The 23168-nt window shown below is 43.4% G+C and overlaps 1 protein-coding gene across 1 annotated transcript in view; it reads left to right on the top strand.

The window, feature by feature from the left end:
• ERICH1 (glutamate rich 1) overlaps positions 1 to 17725 on the top strand; it is a 73675-nt gene extending 55950 nt beyond the window's left edge. The window contains exons 4-6 of the mRNA XM_082215639.1: positions 6823 to 7191; positions 9320 to 9514; positions 16822 to 17725. Coding sequence (XP_082071765.1) covers positions 6823 to 7191; positions 9320 to 9514; positions 16822 to 16895 — 638 coding nt within the window. The 3' untranslated portion in view covers positions 16896 to 17725. The remainder of the gene's footprint in view (positions 1 to 6822; positions 7192 to 9319; positions 9515 to 16821) is intronic.
• Positions 17726 to 23168: the final 5443 nt, after the last annotated feature.

The following is a 23168-nucleotide window of genomic DNA, read 5'->3' as shown; positions in this document are numbered from 1 at the left end:
AAAACTCCGGCGACCAAAATGTCCTTACAACATTGCGGGTCGCTAGCTCTGCGTTTGCCCTGGCAACAAGAAAGATCACTTGGCAGGTGGTTGTGTGAGACGTGTTGCCGCTTCTCCAGGGCGCAACTGTGTGCTTTGCTACTGAACCTGACATTCTAGAGAAGTGATGACAGTGAATGGCTGCTTCCCCAATTTTGGGGTGGGCAGCAGTTACAGCCTGTCAGGCCAGGCCCCCACCAGCACAGAAGAAAAGATCAAAACACTGTTTCTTGCTGCAGCTTTCTTAAGGACGGCTGTTAGCCATCTAGAGGGAAATCCTTGCCTTTAGTAAAAAGAGAGCAGAAGACATAGCTAGGAAAACGTGACCGTGTTCCTACGGTCCATTGCATGCTAAAGCTTTGGGGTGGCTTTCAATTAGCCATTTCCTTTAGAGAAGGCTTCCTGCCAACCTAGCAGTTCGAAAGCACGTCAAAAGTGCAAGTAGATAAATAGGTACCACTCTGCGGGAAGGTAAACGGCGTTTCCGTGCGCTGCTTTGGTTCACCAGAAGCGGCTTAGTCATGCTGGCCACATGACCGGAAGCTGTACGCTGGCTCCCTCGGCCAATAAAGCGAGATGAGTGCTGCAACCCCAGAGTTGGTCATGACTGTACCTAATGGTCTGGGGTCCCTTTACCTTTTACCTTTAGAGAAGGTTAATCAGATGCTAATACTGGATTTACAGAACTTTTGGTGTCTTTTTTTCTATCCTGATTTCACTATCATGGATGTTGAAAAAGTGTTTTTCTACTGAAAGGCAGGCAAGGGAGATTATTTTGTTTTATTGAAAATAATTGGCAGACAGAATTCAGCAAAGAGAGGAATCTATCCACTATTAGCTCACTGGAGGAATTGGGAAAATGTGCTCAGAAAGTGAATTTTGTTCCCATCATCTGGAAACTACTTTTTCTCTTGGGGTTTAGATTGCCAATAGCGGTATTGGCTTGGGGTAGAAATTCTCTGCTGTAAATTGGCTGTCACACAGAAGTGAGCCGAAACACTAATTGTTTTCAGTAGCTGACAGTTTGAACTGTGAGTAACACTTTACAACACAGGCTGGTAATTTTATAACATATTTTCCCACCAATAACTCCTCTATGTACTACCAAGTTTCTTTTCTGGCAGACCAGTCCTTTTCATACATTCATATACATGTTGAATATCAGATTACGTTAGAAAGCTAGTTCAGTTTTCTCTCTCTCTCTCTCTCTCTCTCTCTCTCTCTCTCTCTGTGTGTGTGTGTGTGTGTGTGTGTGTGTGCAGGCTCCAATTCTGGGGTGAATGCATCAAATTGCCTCTTATGGAAAGGAAAAAATACTCGGCGTGTGCATTCGTTCTGTGTGTACCCCAAACGAAGCAAATCAAGATGATTTGAGGCAGACTCTCAGATTTTCAAGTCAAGTTGTGCTGTTAACCATGAAACCCGATACGTACATCCAAGTAGGTCTGTTGCCTCTGTTTCCCCCCAAAAGTTAAATATGCTACCTTCCCCATTTCCCTCCCCCCCCCCATGAATTGAAACCATTTCTCTGGGGAAACCCCACAACTTGAGAGAAGGGGGGGTGTAGAGAGGCTAGTGGGAGTTCTTTCCTTTTGATGGACAATTCTAGCTGTGGGTGGTTTTTCAAGGCCACTCCAATCACAGTGCTTTGTGGGGAAGCATGTTGATGCAAATAAGTAGCAATGTTTTGCACACTGGTCAGAATTATGTACATTTTGGTTGTGAGAGCTGGGTATTAGTGGAATTGGATTGTTGGGCATGCAGGCCTGCTTCTGTCCCAGCCATCCTGCCCCCCCAAAAAAATTAAGTTTAGGCTCAGTGACCTGGGTCTGCACTAAGAGACACCCAAGATTCCTTCTCCATCTAATATCTGTAATAACCAGATTCCTTTGGTCCATCAAAATTTATGTCCACTGAAACCGCAAATGTTAATGACTCTTACATTGTTTAATAAACACGATTTTATTGTCTGCAGAGCTTTTGTCTCTGCGGCAGCTGGCGTTGTATGTTCCCACCCCGAATTCTTTGAAGCCTTCTGGAATTAAACAGTTTTTTTTCTACTTCGAAGTGCAATTCTGAAACCTGCAAAAGTTGAAACAAAAAAAGAGAAGGCTACTGTTAAGGTACATCAAAAAGTTTTTGATTTTTTTTAAAAAAAATATCCTCAGGTTATGAATATAACTGTTCCAGTAAAACCACCTGGCAGTTCTTTGAGTTGCAAGGTAAAGAGGATAATCTTACTGCTTTCTTAATAGCAATTAGTTGTTGCAGGTGCTAAACTGAAGAAGCTCTGAGCCTACTGAGTTGCACACTTCCTCCCCACCCACCCAAGAAACAGTCTAAGTTATATTTTACCTCCTCTGCCTTCCTTATCTTCACCCCTTACACTGAGTACATGCATAATAGTAAATGCTGTGGTGTGCAAATTTCACTTAGCTGTATTTGTGAATGGTTGCATTTATCATCCTCTGTCCAAAGAATATCTTGGTGAGCTGGGCCATTTCATCAGCAACTCTATGATGTAGGTGACTAGTCCAAGGCTCTCTAGTAACCGTAGTTACCAAATTTCTAATCCAATGTCTTCCTGATACATGTCCAATGGCCTGTCAAAGGCTCCATGCTAGTTCTCCATTGTGTTATAATTTCTTAAAAAAAGAAGTGAAGCCAAAACTTATTTGAAATCATTTTTGATATTACAAGTGTAAAGTTGTAACAATACCAAGTACATATCCGTATAAAGAAATTTCTCTGAATCTCGAGACTTCCCACCATCCCCTCCAATAGTCCTATTGTCAACATTTTCAACTGCATATTATTTCATAATCTATATTTTGTATCTGTCCATATTGTCAATAGTGTTTGATACATTACAAGTGATATTAGAATCCTGCCAATGTTTTCATCTCCTTACAATAGTCTCCTAAGTAAATTATAATTTTCCCACATTCTTTCTTAAAGTTTTTGTCTTCTTGGTTTCTGAGCTTTCTGGTCAGTTTTGCCATGTCGGCATAGTCCAACAGCTTGATTTGCCACCCCTCTCTGGTGAGGACTCTTTCATCTTTCCATCATTTTCAGTATTATTTTTATTTTATTTTATTTTTAACTTATTTTGTTGCCGTTTACGTTGCTGATATTTTACAGGAATTTGTTCTACTTCTCATCTGCCTGCAGAAGATGGCTATTTCAAATGTCACGCAGGTGAAGCATTCTTGAATGTAGGCACCCAGTGCAAATCATTTCGGTCTTTGCTATGCCAGGATGTTGAATTGCAAATGTATTTTTATTCCCTGCTGCCTCCTCCTTTGTAGAAAGTACCACAGACTACTCTGTAGTGAGTCACACATTCGTCAGCTAAGGAGAAACTGACGGTCTGATGCCTGGTATTGAAAGAGAGGAAGCGTATCATAGATAACAAAGCTCAAGAAAGGAGAGGCAGCAAAAATAAAACCGCAGCTCCTCATCTTTAGAGCAAATTTATTATTACAAAGACAGGAGATGAGTTACGGGGAAGCTGCCAGACAAATATTGGATGCTAAAGGCCATGCTAGTGGAAATAAAGCATTTTAAAGGCAGTCAACTCTCATACATTACTCTCTTTCGTCAGGGTTGCCTTGGCAGGTTCCTGGGACAGCCTTATCAGAGCCATTGGCATGGCTACAAATAAGGTTCCATTATGTGATCATATATGGAGAGGGAGAGAGGATTATAGAATGATGTCTTAAGCGTGTTTGTTCTCATTACAGTTTATTTCCTGCTCTTCACTGAATTCAGGGTGGAAGGCATTTTAGCTCTCTCTCTCCCTTTTTATCCTTACAACCTATCATGTAGAGTGGGAGATAACAATTAGCCCAAGGTACACCCAGTGAGTTTCATGACTAAGTGGGGATTTGAACCCAGGCTCTACTAGTCCTATCTCTCCACTGTAAGCACTATACTGTCCTTAGTCTAGTATCATGTGGTTTTGTCAAATAGGTGGTAGAGGCTGTTCTAATTCTTGGTGGGTCTCCCTTCCAAGCTTTGCAAGTGAAGACAAATTAATGCAAATCAGCTTTAAACAAAAACCCCTAAATGAGTTGTCCAGTTCTAGTCTATAGATTGGTCCTACGGAATTAAATTGTAAGCAAATTTAGAAAAGAAGTGCAAAGTTTGCTTTATTTATTTTGTTCAGCATATCTTTATCGTTTCTTCCAACTTGGAACTCAAGGCAGAAAACATGGGGTTTGTAGGCAGTCTCCCAGTGAGGTACTGACTGTGACGTTAACATATGAGAGTGCTGGAGGTGAATTAGTTAAACACGCTACCCAATTAGAACCCTGGGGGTGGAGTCAGAGGGACTATAAAACCAGCTCTGGGAGGGTCAAAAGGAGAGTTCGTTGGGAGGTTGGTTGGAGTGGGAGTGAATTGGGTTAGAGTCTGTGGGTAGGTTGAGTTAGTGTAGCGAAATAAGTTGAGTCAGGAACAGTTAGGAGCTAGGAAGACAAGTAAATATCTGAGAGGTGGTTTAGTGAGTGAGAGCAGATAGGCACCCTATGATTGTAATTCACCAATACCGTTTATGAAACCACACGCTTGTTAAACCACAATAAATAAACAGAAGTTTATGTTCCAATTTAAACCTGACTGGACTCAGTATTGTACCAGATAGGGCCTGGGTGGTGGCATTGAGAAATCAAGTGGTGGCACAGGGATCAATAGACGGTGAAGCGTCCAGGGACCCTGTGTGATCGCCACACTGACCCAGACCAGTTTAGTTTCTGCAAGGTTTGCTGAATCCTGCAACTTCAGGCCATGTCCCTGGGAAATGCATTGCTTCATCTGCCTGCCAATGATTCCAGTATCCTTGCCTTCATTCGCCGAGAATGCTGGGTGCCAGTTTACTATTTAAAGCGGTTAAGAAGAAAAGTTCCTAAATGGTAGCGGGGTTGTGTTTTCTTTACTCTACTTTTAAAATCTACTTCATGAGATTTATGAGAGGTAGTATTTTAGTTAGGCCACATAAAGGATTGTTATTAGCTGGGACAGGAGGTAGTTCAAGGCATCTGGCAGACGTTCAAGGGCTTTGACAGGCAGATGTGCTCTCTGGAGCAGTGTATCTGAGGCGGAGTTAAGGGTCGGGGATTACTTCAGGCTTTGGGAGCAAAGAGTGGTTCTGAGCCAAACTGACTGAACCCTGAGTCAGGGCTGCACTACGTGGTCTCGGATCTATCCGGATAATTAGGCAAATAAGAAAGCTATGATAGAGAGAGGAGGATAGTGTGAGTCGAAATGAGCAGCCAGATGCCATTTTGTTTGTTTTTAAAGAAAATGCAAGTATAGGAAGCCCACAACTTACACACATTTATTTCTGCACAATGAATGAATAAATGAATGAATGAGCATCCCAAAAAAAAGATCCCTGGAACATAACCCCCATGTAAGTTAGGGGCTTACTGCAGCAGTTTAGTTTTATGGATAAATACCAAGGTTAAGGTATGTGAATGACTATGGCAGCTACAATGGAGAATAATTGGGTTCAGAAGAGCTGGGAGGAGGCACCTATACTAGAAAACCTGCCAGTGAGGACGATTTCAACACCACTCACTTCTTCTCACTTCTTTTCTTCATTAGTGATGAGGCAGACACAGGGCGACCTGCTTTTGTCTTGCAGCGTGTAGAGTTGAATCCTGTGCGGCTCTGAAATTTGGTGTATAATAGCGTGCAAGAGTAAGCCACCAAAAATGACTGAGGTGTACGGACATAGGAAGCTGCCATATACAAGATCAAACCATTGGCCCATCTAGCCCCATATTGTCCACCTGGCAATGGCTCTTAAGGGTCTCTGGCTGGGGTCTTTCCCATCACCTTTTGAACTGGAGGTAGCACAGGTTGTGCTGGGACTTCTGCATAGAGAGCATGTGCTGCGTGACGGTCCTTCCCCTGAACCTGGGAGTCCCCTCTGCTGGTTTATTAAGATGTAGGTGCGCATAATAATGTTGGTCCTCTACGAGGCCATCCTTCTCCCTTTAAATCCTTTTCCCTTGAAGCCTGTAGCTGTAGTCTATAACTTATCCCTAACTAAACTAAATCCTAAGTATGTGAACTGGCACTGGTTCACACCTCTCATTTCCTCTGCCTTCCTTTCTCCCCTCTTTTTGTGTTTGTGTCCCCCTACTGTTGAAATACAGGATGCGGGTGGTGTTGTGGGTTAAACCACAGAGCCTAGGACTTGCTGATCAGAAGGTGGGTGGTTCAAATCCCTGCGACGGGGTGAGCTCCTGCTGCTCAGTCCCTGCTCCTGCCAACCTAGCAGTTCGAAAGCACGTCAAAGTGCAAGTAGATAAATAGGTACCGCTCTGGCGGGAAGGTAAACAGCATTTCCGTGCGCTGCTGTGGTTCGCCATAAGCGGGTTAGTCATCCTGGCCACATGACCCGGAAGCTGTACGCCGGCTCCCTTGGCCAATAAAGCGAGATGAGCGCCGCAACCCCAGAGTCGTCCGCAACTGGACCTAATGGTCAGGGGTCCCTTTACCTTTACTGTTGAAATACAGGCTTTCAGCTCCTTGTTACTGGTGCCTGCCTTTCCCCCCCTTTCTCTTATGTTGCCCTTTAAAGCACCGTGTACATTTGAATGTGCTGAATGAATCATCACCGTCATTGTAGCTGAACCAAATCCTCTGCAACGTATCAGAGTTGCGGAAACATGGCAGAAACAGGAGAAAGGGGGCGTTTGTATGAAGCACGGCCAAGAGTCGCTTGCTTCCTGCATCTCACTTTTATTTGTAATGTTTCTTTTAAACCTGCAGAAGAGAATGATCAAGGACAGCCCCGGAGAAAGCGCACCCGAAGGAGGAAAGGGAAGAATGTTTTGCAAAACCCGGATAATTTACACGGAGGCCAAACAAAGTGTGGGAAGCATGAAAATCTGATTGAAGATAATTTACAGCTGCGGCACACAGAAGGCGCAAATCTAAGTCGAAACAAAAAGAGGAAAATTAAAAAGAAGCGGCAAAAGGAAAAGATGAGAGCAGCTGGTTTGCTGACAAAGCCAACTGGTATAGATTTCACATATAAGCCCGAGAGGGAGGAAAGAACCGACTTTGAAGAGGCAGATAGCAATGTAGATGACATTTTGGATTTTTTGCAAGCAGCACAGGAAATCTATTTCTCTGACAGTAGGTACATTTCCTCCATATCACCAGTAACTTTGAGTTGGAGAAATAAATGTATGTTGACTCTTTCTCTGTCTTGTGCCCCAAACCCCAAAGTGTAGATCTCTTCTGTGGAATGAATTTTTAACTTGCTGTCCTGAGGCAACTTGCTGTCCTAAGGCAACAGGAATATGAAAAAAATGTGGGCACATTATACAGAACCCTCATCATAATAGCCAATAATGCTGCCCAACGGAACCAGGCAGAGGGCCTTCTCGGTAGTGGCACCCGCCCTGTGGAACGCCCTCCCACCAGATGTCAAAGAGATAAACAACTACCTGACATTTAGAAGACATCTGAAGGCAGCCCTGTTTAGGGAAGCTTTTAATGTTTAATACGTTATTGTATTTTAGTGTTTTGTTGGAAGCCACCCAGAGTGGCTGGGGGGACCCAGCCAGATGGGCGGGGTATAAATAATATATTAGTAGTAGTAGTAGTAGTAGTAGTAGTATTTATAACTATTGGTAATAATGTCTTCATCATAGCAAATGGGAAAAGATATTTACAGCACTTTTGCTTCTGTTGGAGCAAACAAGTGTTTCAGTGGAAGGGCAACTATTTTCAAAGCATTTTCTCTACAAAAAACCCTGTCTTTACAACCCAGTGCATGTTTACTCTGAAGTAAGACCCACTGGTTTCAGTAGTGCTTGTTCCCAGGTGAGTATGCATAGGATTGTAATCTTAGTCTACAGTCCTAACCCCACTTACCCTGGGAGTAAACCCCATTGAATTCAGTATAACCTATTTCTGAGTAGAGATTGCACTGTGAGTGGATCACTGTGAGTGGATCACACAACCAGAATTAAGTCCGGGCAGCCAATGTGGTGCCATCCAGTTGTTACTGAACTAAAACGTCCATCTTTCTGGACCATTAGGCCATGCTGGCAAGAGATGATAGGAGTTAAACTCCTAACAACATTTGAAGGCTATCGTGTTGGCTAAGCATACTTAAAATGAGTTTCATTGATGTCAGTGGAATTTATTTCTATGGGCATGAATTAAACAATGACTTTGCTCATTTTTCTGTATAACCCAGTGGCAAGAAAAGCTTGACTTGAAACTTGAAGCAACTGGGCAATGTCACAGAATATGATTTCATCCTATGATTTCAGACAGACACGTTGAGAAACTTCCAAGGCCCTGTGCTCGGAACCTGTGATACAGTGACCACTTCAACTCCAAACTACATAGAGGCCACCCCTCATGGCAAACTGTTTATGACTTAGTGGTTCTGCAGACAGATCTACATATTTTCCTGCACCATTGCAAACTACAAGTTTAAAACTTGTACCACTAAGGGTGGTAATGGTAGATGGTTGAAAGACTGGGGTAAAAGAGAGCAAAAAGTGACAGGACGTAATGCTGGAAGGCATTTGCTTTTACGTTCACCTTTCATCCCTGCTACAAGAGATAACTCTAAAGCTACAAATAGCTGTAGTAGGTTATCTTGTTCTTAAGTCATGGTCAGTCTCCCCTCTGGTTTTGCTTTGGTATACAATGCCACCAGAAATTTTCAGCTTGCCATATTGCCATCATTACCATAGCTACTATCTCATTCGTTTTAACAAGCGGTAAATGGCTTGTCACAGTGGTCACTTGCACATTTAACAAATATTTAAGGCACTTGTCTTCATCCAAAGAATCCTTGGAACTTTGTTAAAGCTGCTGCAAATTATAAACTACAGTTCCCAGGATTCTTGGGGGGGGGGAGCCATGTTTGTTAAGTGTGCTTTTAAGTACCTGCTGTGGATGTGACATGCATTATAACGCATCTCTTTTAAGCGTTGCAAATCAAAATAATCAAGCGATGTTGAAAAGTAAGGGTAGTTAATCAATAACTACTGTATTTTTTGCACCATAACACTCACTTTTTTCCTCCTAAAAAGTAAGGGGAAATGTCTGTGCGTGTTATGGAGGGAATGCCTACGGGTGGCATGCCTACGGATTTTCCTCCTCTAAAAACTATGTGAATGTTATGGTCGAGTGCGTGTTATAGAGCGAAAAATACGGTATATAAATAAAGAGGAGACTTTGTAAATGAACTTTTCTTTCTTGTTCTGCTTTTTTTTCTTCCACCCCCCCCTCCCCCCAGAACGATCTAAATGTGCAGAGTCAGCTGTGAATTCAGAAAGCGTTCAGGAGGTTTTACAGAGTCTTGAATCTCGCAGCATGCCTTTGTCAGACGTCACTCTTTTGCGTGAGATGACATCTCCTGTATTTCTGCAGAATGCAGAGAAACTCAAAGCGGCCGTGGAAGAGTTCCACACTAAGTCGGTGATGCCTCCCGGTAAGTTCAGTGCACACAAACGTGCTGTTATTGTTCCTTTCCTTGAAAACTAGGATGCAGAATTTTATAATAATAATAATAGTAATTTATTATTTATACCCCGCCCATCTGGCTGAGTTTCCCCAGCCACTCTGGGCGGCTTCCAATCAAGTGTTAAAAACAATACAGCATTAAATATTAAAAAACCTCCCTAAACAGGGCTGCCTTCAGATGTCTTTTAAAAAGAAGATATCTGCTTATTTCCTTCACATCTGAAGGGAGGGCATTCCACAGGGCGGGCGCCACTACTGAGAAGGCCCTCTGTCTGGTTCCCTGTAACTTGGCTACTCGCAGCGAGGGAACCACCAGAAGGCCCTCGGTGCTGGACCTCAGTGTCCGGGTAGAACGATGGGGGTGGAGACGCTCCTTCAGGTATACAGGACCGAGGCCATTTAGGGCTTTAAAGGTCAGCACCAACACTTTGAATTGTGCTCGGAAACGTACTGGGAGCCAATGCAGATCTCTCAGGACCGGTGTTATTTGGTCCCGGCAGCCACTCCCAGTCACCAGTCTAGCTGCTGCATTCTGGATTAATTGTAGTTTCCGGGTCACCTTCAAAGGTAGCCCCACATAGAGAGCACATTGCAGTAGTCCAAGCGGGAGATAACTAGAGCATGCACCACTCTGGCAAGACAGTCCGCAGGCAGGTAGGGTCTCAGCCTGCGTACCAGATGGAGCTGGTAGACAACTGCCCTGGACACAGAATTAACCTGTGCCTCCATGGACAGCTGTGAGTCCAAAATGACTCCCAGGTTGCACACCTGGTCCTTCAGGGGCACAGTTACCCCATTCAGGACCAGGGAAGCCCCCACACCTGTCCGTCCCCTGTCCCCCAAAAACAGTACTTCAGTCTTGTCAGGATTCAACCTCAATCTGTTAGCTGCCATCCATCCTCCAACCGCCTCCAGGCACTTTTCCATGCGCAGGGAAAATATATATTTCAAAGGCAGTCTACTTTTTTGTTTCTCAGTCTGTGTGTAAAGGTAGTCTCAAGGGTGTCCAATATAGAGGGGTCAGTGGTGGCCCTGTTTTAGCTGTTACCCTTTCCTCTGCCCATGACACAGTAATACACAGTTCCAATTAGAAAACTAAATATCACTGGCTGTGCAAATGTAAGCATACTCAGAGGTGAGGCCTGTTGAGTTTAGTGGGACTTGCTCTGAGGTAGTATAGGGTTGTAGCCTGAGCCTTTCGCTCATGATGTGGAAGTTTTGCAGCAAAACATTTTACTCTGCCAAATAATTTTCTTTTCTAATTATACATTTGCTGTCTTCTAACTTCATGCAAGTTAGTTACCTTTTGGTGGAGGGGAAGACTAGGACTTACGAGATAGCATTCTGAGTGTTTTATTTTCAATTAAGAAAACAGAAGAGAATAGCTGCAAGGCATGGTTCACAACCCCCGTTCTTTTTCGTTCTCATAAGGTGCGCTGTTCTCCATAAATCCGACTGTGGCATAAACACTCCTCACTCCTTACAGTGGTTTAAAGCATCCATTTAGAATTCTCTTCACACCTGACTTTACCTCACTCTGAAAATGGTTCACTGGTGTGTGTGCAGTACGTGTGAGGAAGAGAAGCAGATAGAATGAGAAAATAAGACTCCTTCACCCCCGAATTCCAGATTTTTAAATACTATTTAGGAACTCTCCAGTAAAAGAGAAGCATGAAGAAACATTGGTCGGGATCCAAAGTACTGCATATGGTGTCCTGCACTCCGAAAACTGACTTGGGTTTGTTCACATTGAATTAACAGCCTTCCGCATTAATATGGCAGACCTGTTTTTAGACCGCGGCCCTGCCTGTAATATAGCGGTACATTTAAAGCATCATTATGCCACTTTAAACAACCATAGCTTCCCAGAAAGACACCTGGGGACAATAGTTTGTTGAGGGTTTTGAGAGTTGTTAGGAGACCCACTATTTCCTTCATCAAACTATACTTCCAGAGTTTCCTGGGAAGAGGAAGTCATTGTTTAACCACCGTAAGAACTGTAGCTCTGTGAGGGAATGAGGGCCCTCCAGTAGGGAGGAATTGACAAGAAGAGGAATCTGGGACAAGCCACAAATAAAATGATTGATTGATTGATTGATTGATTGATTGATTGCTATGGTAAAGCATCTGTCTTGCATTCAGTAGGGCTCACGTTCAGTCCCCGCCATCTCCAGGTACAGTGGTACCTCAGGTTAAGAACTTAATTCGTTCTGGAGGTCTGTTCTTAACCTGAAACTGTTCTTAACCTGAGGTACCACTTTAGCTAATGGGGCCTCCTGCTGCCGCTGCGCCGCTGCTGCATGATTTCTCTTCTCATCCTGAAGCAAAGTTCTTAACCCAAGGTAATATTTCTGGGTTAGCAGAGTCTGTAACCTGAAGCGTCTGTAACCCGAGGTACCACTGTATATCTGAGAGACACCCCCTGCCTCAAACTCTGGAGACACTGTAGATCAGGGTGGTCCAGCACATAGCCCAAGGGCTGCTTGCAGCCCTTGAGACCATTTTTGGCAGCCCTTGGCAACATTAGATGCCCTCAGGCTGCCTTCTCAAAGCTGGCTAAGCGAGGCTCTGGGCTTTGGGAATGAGGCATGAGGGCTCTGACAAGGTCCTAGAGTCCTCCTCTCTCCTTCCCAAAGCCTAGTTAGCTCTTCCCCAGCTTTAGGAAGGGGGTGGGAGGGCTCTAGGACCCTGCCACAGCCTCGCACCTTGCTGAGCTGACTTTGGGGAGGCAGCATGAGGGTTGCAGGGGCATGGAGGGTCTGTCTGGTTACAGGGAACCAGACAGAGGGCCTTCTCAGTAGTGGCACCCGCCCTGTGGAACGCCCTCCCATCAGATATCAAGGAAATAAGCAGCTATCCTATTTTTAAAAAACATCTGAAGGCAGCCCTATTTAGAGAAGTTTTTAATATTTAATGTTGCATTGTTTTTAACACTCGATTGGGAGCCGCCCAGAGTGGCTGGGGAAACTCAGCCAGATGGGCGGGGTATAAATAATAAATTATTATTATTATTATCATCATCATCATCATCATCATCAAATTTTGGGCTCACCCCCCTCATGCAACAAGGCAGTGTGTGGCCTGTGGGTTCCCTTTTGAAGTACTCTTGCGGCCCACTTTTTATTAAAAGTTGGACCACCCTGGTGCAGATAATACTGAACTCGGTTGACCTGTGGTCTGACTCCTATGTCCCTATGATAGGCCAATAACAAGCGTACTGGCCAGAGGTATGAAAGTCAGCCACATGTTATATACTTACGAAGGTTCAATATTTCACTGGAGCTGATGTCAAAGAGAACTTGAGTTGCTTTTTGGAATCGTCATAAATATAAAGGCTCGAAAGTGTAACAGCTACCGCTTCAATTCAAACCACGTTAAAGGCCTAGGAGCAGGGAGGGCAGCTGTGGCACTGCATTAATACAAAAGCTGAATAAAAAGGAAATCGGATTTTCCTTGCTTTCATTGTCAAGGGTTTTCTTCTTGTTGTTGATTAAAACAATATTTCAAACAGCTGCTTCCATTCATATTCTAATAAACCGAAGCAGACTAGCCTGGACTCAGGGGTTATGGGCCAACTGAAAAGGAGTCCCTTCTGGCAGCTACTTCGTGTATTTCAGAACATCTGGGAGATGCAATGCCGCTGTGGAGAACAGAATATCCCATGCCGCTTTGTGGGGAGCTAAGCAGAAAAGTAGTAGAATCACATATACTGAGGAGCAATAGGAACTCTTGGAACTGGATATCTACAGAGCTTTTGAAAGTTTATTTTTAAAAAGTGCCTTTCTCCTGGGCATTGTCGGCCAATTGGTGCCAAAGAAGGACAGAACTTTTTTATGTATGCTACAACAGCAGCAAGAATACTCATTGCAAAGTATTGGAAGACACAAGATTTACCCACTCTGGAAGAATGGCAGATGAAGGTGATCGACTACATGGAATTGGCAGAAATGACTGGCAGAATCCGAGACCAGGGAGAAGAGTTGGTGAAAGAAGACTGGAAGAAATTTAAAGACTATTTACAGAAATATTGTAAAATTAATGAATGTTAGAAGGATGTTGGATAGAAACTAAGTGGTTTCCAACTGTAATGCTTTAGGAGATACGAAAAAAAGGTTTACAAATGGGTAAAAGCTTAATGGTAAGGATTTGCTGAACTAACAAATTGAAGTGGAATACAAAGAAGGGAGGTATGAGGAGGTCTGGGGAAATAAGCGTAAGGAAGATATGTTATGGAAAATTATTTGTTTTTTAACTGTTTTTATGTTGTATTTTGTATTTTGTTTTTTATTTTGTATTTTCACTGTTATACTTTAAAAACTTTAATAAATATCTTTTTTGGGGGGGAAAGAAAGTTTATTTTTAAAAAGCAACTAATTCAATTTAACATGTCCAAAAAGGAACTAATCCCATTCTACATTCATACCTTTACAAAATTCATAGCTTTAGTTTCTGCTCAGTTCATTCCTCAACGCAGGTGCATCCAGTGATCCTCAGCCATTTTTTAAGCATTCAGAACATCACAAGCTGCTGTGGCTGAAGTATAAAATATACTTCAGAATAAGAAAACTTTAAAACATACACACAGTGGAATGTGAATTGTTTTATTTATTTTTCCCAACAATTGTGGTCTCAAAGCTTAAAGGCCCAAAGAATCTAAAGATTTTAAAAACAACAGCAACAACCCATGTAATCAAATGAACTTGAAGATGAACTAGAAATTGTTCAAGGTTCTACCCCAAAATGAACTGAATTCCCATCCAGTTCATCCAGCAATTATGGGAACTACTTTTGGATGAAGTTTGGAGATTATTGAAGTAATTGAACTTCGATTCATTCGATTCATTGAACTTCGATAAACTAAAGTAGTTTATTCCAAACACTGGATATCCATAGTCTAAAGAGCAAAGAGGATTTTGTTTAGTTTTGTTGTAAAGACATTCCTTTTTCTAGTCTATGGACTCCTTCAGCCACCACCATCTTAGGGTGCCCTCTTTTCCAAAGTCTGCCTGTTAACATTTGGGGGGGGGGTTGTTATTGTTGGCAAACATCAAGTAAAAAATAGCTTTCTCTCTTGTTGCCTAGGAAATTATCACCCACTAAAGAGCTAAAAATGTCTTCTGTCAAGATCTTTTTCTAAAGAGCAACAACTGCAGAACTGTCCTCTAATTCTTTTCCCTCCGTGTACCTATTCTTTCTCTCGGTCAGCATACAGTATTCTTACCTTCCACCCGTGATGCGCAATCTAGATTCTTCACATGCACTGCCATCAAGAAAAGAAAGCAATGTGCAAAGATGAAGAAATCAAAGAGGAGGCAGCTTAAAAATAATTATACTGCAGTAGTTAGCACTGTGAAAAAATGCCTAGCCACAATGTGGCTATACTCTTATTATATATTTGTCCAAGATGGGCAAATACCGTAAGAATATAAGAAGAGCATGCTGAATCAGGCCAGTGGTCCATATAAGTTTACCATCTTCTTCTCACAGTGGCAACCAGAAGGCTATGAGAAGCCCTCAAGCAAGACCTGAGCTCAACAGCACCCACCCATCCTGCGGAAGGCAGCAACTGATAGGCTTTACTTTCATGAATTTGTCCAGTTTTGAAAGCCATCCAGGTTGGTGGCCATCACTGTCACCTATGGAAATGGATTCCATAGTTTAGCTATGTGCTGTGTGAAAAAGTCCTTTATTGATTACAGCAAATGAGAAGGTATTGGCTTAGGCATTGGACCACGGAAAATTTGACTCCACCCACTCGAAGAGGGGTGAGTCTGAAGAGGGGGTTAACCACCAGTAGGGGGAGCCTGTTGATGCTAATACAACTATAAGCTCTCCTCTGATGTCACAGAGGGTCGTGCCATGGCCCCCTGCCACACAGGCATCGGACAGGATTCACGACCGCCAGATTCCTTTACCGGAATACCCAAATTTGAAGGGGTTGGCGATGGCCGCACCTTGCCCTTCCACACACCAACAACACATTCCAATGCCTAACCGCCACCCGAGCCTAAGGTGAGCAAATGGGCTGAATGGCTGACACGGCTGCATCTTGAGCAGCAAACCACGTCCCCACCAAGCCGCCCGATTGGGTGCTCAACCAGGAGGTGTGGCGCGCCAGCCATGTGGATGGGGCAGGGGGCATTACGCCCCCTGCGTGACGCGGGAGTCATCTCCCGCCCACAACACCTCCCCTCCGGAAGGAGGAGAGGCCTTCTAATGTTAGGGGAGAAGGAGAAAAACTTTTCTCCATCCACATGTGAAATTAAGAACTTTTGCCCCACCATGCGTCACTTTACACTTGTTTACATTGAATTGCATTTGCCATTTTATAACCCATTCACTCAGTGTGGAGGGTCCTTTTGGAACTCTTTGCAAACCTTTTGTTTTGCTTTGATGACCCTGAACAATTTATCACATCAGCAAACTTGGCACCTCACTCCTCAACCCGAACTCTAGATTATGAACAAGTTAAAAAGCACAGGTCCCTGTACTGATCCTTAGAGGACTTTACTCCCTACATCCATCCAATGGGAGAACTGTCCATAAATTTCTGCTTCTTGCTTCCTACAACTTAATCAATTCCTGATCCACAAGAAGGCCTCTCTTCTTATTCCTTAACTCAAGAGTCTTGGGTTTGGCAGGTACTTTGTTCAGAGATTTTTGGAAGGCCAAGTACACAGAGCTAGTGAAAAGAGAACAGGAGAGACTGTTGTTAAGAGACAGAGATTTCCAGGTGTAAGTTTAAGGAGTGCTGAGGACCTGGCCACAAGCTTGGGTTGAGCAGGGCATACGGAATGGGGAAGCTCATGAAAGAGAAATCCCCAGCTCTCCAGAGCAGATCTGGGGGAGGTGTAGGAGGCATACAGGAAGATGAAAGTGAAGGGACGTTATGTTGTACAAATGGAGATCCTCATGCTGTTGGAACTATTTTGTTGGATACAACCCTAAAATTGTAATAAAGGTCTTATCCAAAGCTGCTCGTTTCATTAAGTTCCTATTTGCCTTATATAAAGTAATTATACTTAACCATTCAAGTCTGGAGTTATCCCTGCTCAAAGCAACTCATGTCACAGCTGCAACTGTTTATTTTAGGAGTTTGAAATCTTGAAGTTTTTGCATGTTTGTAGCTCCCAGGCATAGGTGTCTCCCCCTCTCCCTTCATATTTCTCCAAAATGGAAACAGATGTCTACTTGGGTTTTTTTTATCATTCGGAATTTGTTTACTGAACACTATCTTATTGACATTTCATGAAGAATTTGCTTTCTCCTTTGCAGATCATGCCAAGGCAATCTCTTCTCTGTTTCTCTACTGGATTACAGATATCCTTCCTGGAAAGAACAGGAAATAAGCTAAATGTGCACATCCCTCTGTACAGGGTTAAAATGTAATACATAAGACTCTGAACTGTGTCTGAGAATATTCAGAAATGGCAATGCCATTGAAGAGGATTGCAACTTCACAAAGATGCTGTTGGGTTTTTTTATTACTATTGTCTCTAGCCCCAAGTTAATATATAATATTGCAAACTTCTTTTATTTTATATATTCTAGTTTGAGAATATATAAGCGCCAGTTTCCCCCTTATTGTAGGTCCTTCTTGAGTTTTTATTGCAACTGAATTGGTTCATGCAAGGAAGACTCTTTCACTAGCTGCTTCATAACTGCCAGAATAACTTGGTGGCCAAAGCCAAGTGAAAATGTACAGTGCTATCATTGTTTTTATATGATATTGTTGTTTATAGAATGTCAGAATCCATATTTATATATATAAAATAAAGAGGAAAAAGAGAGGTTTTATATCTTGTATCTCGCTCCTCAAGCAGATCCATCACTTTCATATATTAGGACAATATAGGCTTCAATGCATCTCACAACACTATTCACTCCCCTTTCTACCAGGAAACTTGGAGCTGTCACATTATAGGCCAGCAAGATGCTGACTAGGATACTTAGCCTTCGCAAGCTAAGGGAAGGAGAGAGAAGTCCAGTGTTCTGCCCTTACCCTCATGCTCCTTGAACAAATGTCAGCTGCTGTGTTGATCAATTGCTCTGTGAAAGAGCTGAGGTATTAAAGCATGTCCATCTTTTGTGAAACAAGTTACAAGCAGTATTTCTTAGGTGTATCAGAGTAGGGGAGACAGAAAAGCCATAACAGAGTAAACATAATCATTGTTCCAAAGTTATAGTGCTGTGAGTTCATGATTTATTATTATTATTAATTGCACTTATTAGTTGCTTTTTTGAAAAAGGCAGTAAAACAGCAACAAAGAGGAGCATTCCTGTTATTTCTAACCTTCTTCTTATTTAGTGTGGAGCATGAAAAAAAAATAGCCCTGCTAATAACACTTCCAAAGCTGATACCAATGTTCATTGTCCCAATATTGCAGGTTGGAAGGGGCTGTGGCTGAGAGAGTTTATGAAAGCCCTGATTGCAGTTTGTTAATGTTCAGAAACAAACAAACAAACAAAAATCAATTATTGCACATGAAGAAGTGTGTTGTTGTTTTTTTCAGCCACAGGTTCAGATCGGGCACTTCAGGAATGCTCTGTAACATTTTGTTGTGGGGCCTCATTTGTACTGTATGAAAAAGCTGAAACAAAACAAAACAAAAAATGTGGCATCTGTGTTTCCTGTACCCCGCATTCAGCAAACATTGCACCAGTTGTTGAATAAGAGAGTAGCTTCTATGCGGGCAAAGTTTCATGCATAACTATAATTAAGGGTGACTTAAGCCTTATTGGGATGCGGGTGGCTCTGTGGGTTAAACCACTGAGCCTAGGGCTTGCCGATCAGGTCGGCGGTTCGAATCCCCGCGACGGGGTGGGCTCCCGTTGCTCGGTCCCAGCTCCTGCCAACCTAGCAGTCCGAAAGCACATCAAAGTGCAAGTAGATAAATAGGTACCGCTCTGGCGGGAAGGTAAACAGTGTTTCCATGTGCTGCTCCGGTTCGCCAGAAGTGGCTTAGTCATGCTGGCCACATGACCCAGAAGCTGTACGCCGGCTCCCTCAGCCAGTAAAGTGAGATGAGGGCCGCAACCCCAGAATCGGTCACGACTGGACCTAATGGTGAGGGGTCCCTTTACCTTTACATGCCTTATTCTGAGGTTTGTATTTTAGGGAGGAAACTCTAGACACCACCACCTCTAGCAACAGAAAGGCATGTATACAGAGGCATTAAAACTCTTATGAGCCCCCAAGTTGGAAACTGAAGTGGTATAGCCCAAACACAACTTTATAGCCTCAAGTCAGAACTGCAACTGGAAGAAGAAATTGGCTTGTGGTGTAAGCACGACTGTTTGGGTGTCCTAACTGCATCATGGAACTGTGAAAGAAAATCCATTTCCTGCACTGTCACTCAGTGTCTTTTGCAGGCATCGTTACCTTCACAGAAACTCAGACAAAGAGAATATTTCATTTCCGCCCGTCAAACTTCGAAAAAGTGTTAAAATTAATCAGGTGGGCAGTGAGTAGAAAAGGGGGCACCCTTGCGCTAAATCTATATTCCACTACCCCACCAATGAGCCAGAGTTTGCCGGTTGCATTTGCAAACGATTCCATGATCATAATATGCATAGATTGTGTGTAGCTCCAATACATCGGGCAGAGATCTGAAGGTAAGGTGAGAAGATGGGGATATGTGCTGTTTTGTTTTGAGATGGCAGGCCCCAGTAGCCCAGCGTGTCTTGCTGTTGACCAGAAGGTTGGTGGTTTGAACACCATAGAATGTTAGTCACAGGCCTGGTTATAGAGCAGTGTTTTTCAACCACTGTTCCGCGGCACACTAGTGTGCCGCGAGATGTTGCCTGGTGTGCCGTGGGAAAAATTGAAAGATTCAAAAGATTTTTTAAAAAATAAATGTCAAATTTTTGCCCACTAGGCGGGCGCCGGACTGTGTCCACCCTATTTTCCATCCGTCCTGGGTGGGGATCAGATCGGATGGGATCGGATGAGAGCGGACAGGCGGTCCGCTCTCATCCGATTCCCCATAGAGAGCAGCGGGGCTCTGACATCTCCCTCTCCGCACACAGTGGTGGTGTGCCTCGTGATTTTTTTCATGAAACAAGTGTGCCTTTGCCAAAAAAGGGTTGAAAAACACTGTTATAGAGAATGGTTTTTGTTTGGCACCTAACAATATGCAATGAAGGTGCCAGGCAAACCTCCCTGGGGAGAGTGTTCCTCAAAAAGGGAGGCACCACAGAAAAGGCCCGTTATCATGTTGCCACCCTCTAGACCTCTCACAGAGGAGGTACATGAAGAAGGGCTTCATATGATGGTCAGGGTCAGTTAATATGAAGAGAGGCAGCCATTCTAAGGACTCGCAGGGGGGGGGTTGGGAGGGGTTGGGGAAATGTTTAGCTTCAATCCATCTTATCTCCATGAGCCACATATGTTCCAAGCTTCACCTACACTGGTACCCAAGTCAATTTGGATATCAGAAAGCTGCATTATGCTTTTGAGTCTGCCCCTTCCCTGAGGAGTCCAGAGCAGGGTTTAGCCTTACAGCAGTACTACTCTAATGTAGATTGAGCTGGTCAAGGCTTCGTAGCTGAGCAGATACTTGAACCAGATATTCCCCATCTAAGCTCAGAATGGGATCCATTGTGCCACACTTGCTCTTGGAATCCAAGACCAACATGCATCCAGATTTCACCCTAATATGCATGTGAAATCAAGTTCCTACCATACGTCATAGAATCATAGAATTGTGTAATTGGAAGGGATCACGAGGGTAATCTACTCCATCCCCCTGCAATGTAGGAATCTCAACTAAGGCATCCATTACAGTTGGCCGGCCAACCTTTGCTTACAAACCTCCACTGAAGCAGAGTTCACCACCTCCCAAGGGAGATGGCTCAGCTGCCAAACAGAGATCATATCTCCTCTTAGTCTCCTCTTTTCCAGGCTAAACATAACCAGCTCCCTCAACCATTCCTCATAAAGCTTGGTTTCCAGACCCTCCTCTGCACACTTCCAGTGTGTCAATATCCTTTGTCAAACCAAAATCTAATCCAGCTAAAAAATCTTCTGTTGGTCAGTATCACCCTAAGGTGGTATAGCGAGAGATGAGGGAGAAATTCAGCTGTGTTTGCATTTAAAGCCAGATAATTTGCATTTCCTGATAGCAATATGCAAAGCAATACACAGCCATCCAAATTCACACCACTATGAATTTTGCAATGCAGCTCTCCAACCAATGTGTACAAAAATGTATGTTCCAATATTTTCCAAAAAATAAAACCCTTGCAAGAATGCATTGTATTAGGGGTATTTGCTTGTAAAATGTGTATTTTGGGCAAAATTGCATACAAAAAAAGTGTCTCTTAAAAATTTGCACTAAAATGCCAAATTTCCTGAGATTTTTTTTAGAGCACGAACTGATTTGGAGACCTGAATTTAAGATTGGAAAAATGAGAAGCAGAGAGAAACTGAAATTGACAGATCCGCTCATCCCTGGCTGTAGTTAGATAGAAAGGGCTGAGCAAGAGACACTCTGTTGCTCAGTCCTATGGACTGCTGTGTCACCCCCTAGAGCTGGAAGTATGTGACATAAAATGTGGTGCATTCCAGATACAGGTGATGAAACCATATCTATAACTTGATTGCACACTGTTAGGATACTGGCAGAGGCTCCCATGTCAATGGCTGGAAGAAACCTTATAAATTCAAAAAGAATGCATCTATCAATACTTAACCAGCCATGGTAGATAAACGGAACATTCATGTCCAGAAGCAGTCTACCCCAGAGTACCAAATCCTAGGAACAGAGGAGGGATATTTCAAAGACACCAGGCTGGAGGTTTTTGGAAATGGGATGCTAGATTCAATCAGCCCTTTGTCCTGCTTCTTCTCTATTTGCTGGTTGGTACAAAAATTCTGCAGCAGGAAACATGTTACTGTAGACAGGCTCAGCATCCCAAAACGTTTGAATTGTGTTTGCCACGGGCTCCTAAACAAACAAAAACAAACTTTAGAAACAAAGAGGGAAAGCCAATTGAGGTCAATATTACTTGAAAGCTTTATAAATTACCTGTAACATGAAATAAACTTGTTCACTAATCAAAGTTGGTGCCTCTAGACTGGAAGAAATTGAAAACACGGCGCAGAATGAAAATTGCTAACTGTTTGGGGGTTGTTGCTGTTTTGTAAATGGAGTGGCCTTGGTGAGAGAGAGAGGGGAGGAATAAAAGGGGGGAGATGCAGAGATTGAAGAGGACAGGCAGCAATGCCAAGCTGCAGTACAAGATGGATGGAAGCGGAGCAATGCAGAAAAGGAGCCGTCCGTGAAAGGGCACATCAGGACACGGGCTTCAAATTAAATGCTAATTAAGAATATAATAGGGGGTTGATCAGTGTCACTGTGCTTTATTCAGGGTTTCCATTTGAGACTTCCAGCTATCAAATGCTTGTTCAATTTACCTAAATTTTTGTGTTTTTTCATGGTGGTTTCTAGCAAGAGTGACAAAGCTGGGTCCCTGCACCACCATCACCCCACCATATAATAATTCATTGGGTGAAAAATCTGGAAGTGAGTCCCGGCACCGTTTAGGTGCATTTCAGCACCTCTGCAGTGTTTGTGGGGGTTGGGAAAGTGGTTTTTTGAGGGGGGAGCCCTGCCTCTCACTCTCCCCAATGTTGTTCTTAAATTCCACCCTTTGAAAACCATTTCGAAGGTACTATGTCCTAGATACATTTCTGAGAAAGGGAACTTATGGCACCTGTTGTCCCCCCACCCAGTTTTCTTGGGCTCCAGCTCCCATCATAGTTGACCACTGGCTCTGCTGGTTGGGTCTGAAGGGAGTTGGGAGTCCAGCAACAGTTGGATATGCTACAGGTTCCCCACCCCGCTATAAAGGTTCGATTCAGAATATGGAGATTAGCAGCCTTCTGGCTGGTTTAGAAAGCATGATTGCAAACCCTACATATGTTGTGATTTGGGGTCACCTTGTCTTGAGGGCAAGGCGAGAGAGAGAGATACTGCTTCTTCTTCTTTGGCGATCACTAGTAGCCAAGTGAGATTGTCTTTCATAAACACGGTTTTAACAATAAGTCCATAAGTGACTGTGGAGACCAATTCTGGATCCACACGGCCTTCCACAGTGGGGACACTGGCTTCCAGGCGGGAGTTGATCACGGTGTGGATTTACCAAGCGTTCCTTCCTCTTAGCACGTTTCTCCCTTGCGTCCTGAGTTCAAGCGTCTTCAAAGCCCATGACACCTTTGGTAAAGGCTGTTCTCCAACTGGAGCTCTCACAGGCCAGTGTTTCCCAGTTGTCAGTGTTTATACTACATTTTTTTTAGATTTGCCTTGAGACAGTCATTAAACCTCTTTTGTTGACCACCAGCACTACGCTTTCCATTTTTAAGTTCGGAATAGAGTAGTCGCTTTGGAGGACAATTATCCACACAACATGACCAGTCCAACGAAGTTGATGTTGAAGAATCATTGCTTCAACACTGGTGATCTTTGCTTCTGATATTAGTTCACCTGTCTTCCCAAGTGATGTGTAAACTTTTTCAGAGACACTGTTCATGGAATCTTTCAAGGAGTTAACCTGCTCACAGCAAGTGCATCATAGAAGCTCTGCGGTAGGGCATTCTGTTTAAAGTGATTATACCAAAC

The sequence above is a fragment of the Podarcis vaucheri genome (genome assembly GCF_965113315.1).
Source record: "Podarcis vaucheri genome assembly, chromosome: 3".
In the NCBI taxonomy this organism is placed as follows: Eukaryota; Metazoa; Chordata; class Lepidosauria; order Squamata; family Lacertidae; genus Podarcis; species Podarcis vaucheri.
This window is presented reverse-complemented; position numbering and strand designations above follow the sequence as displayed.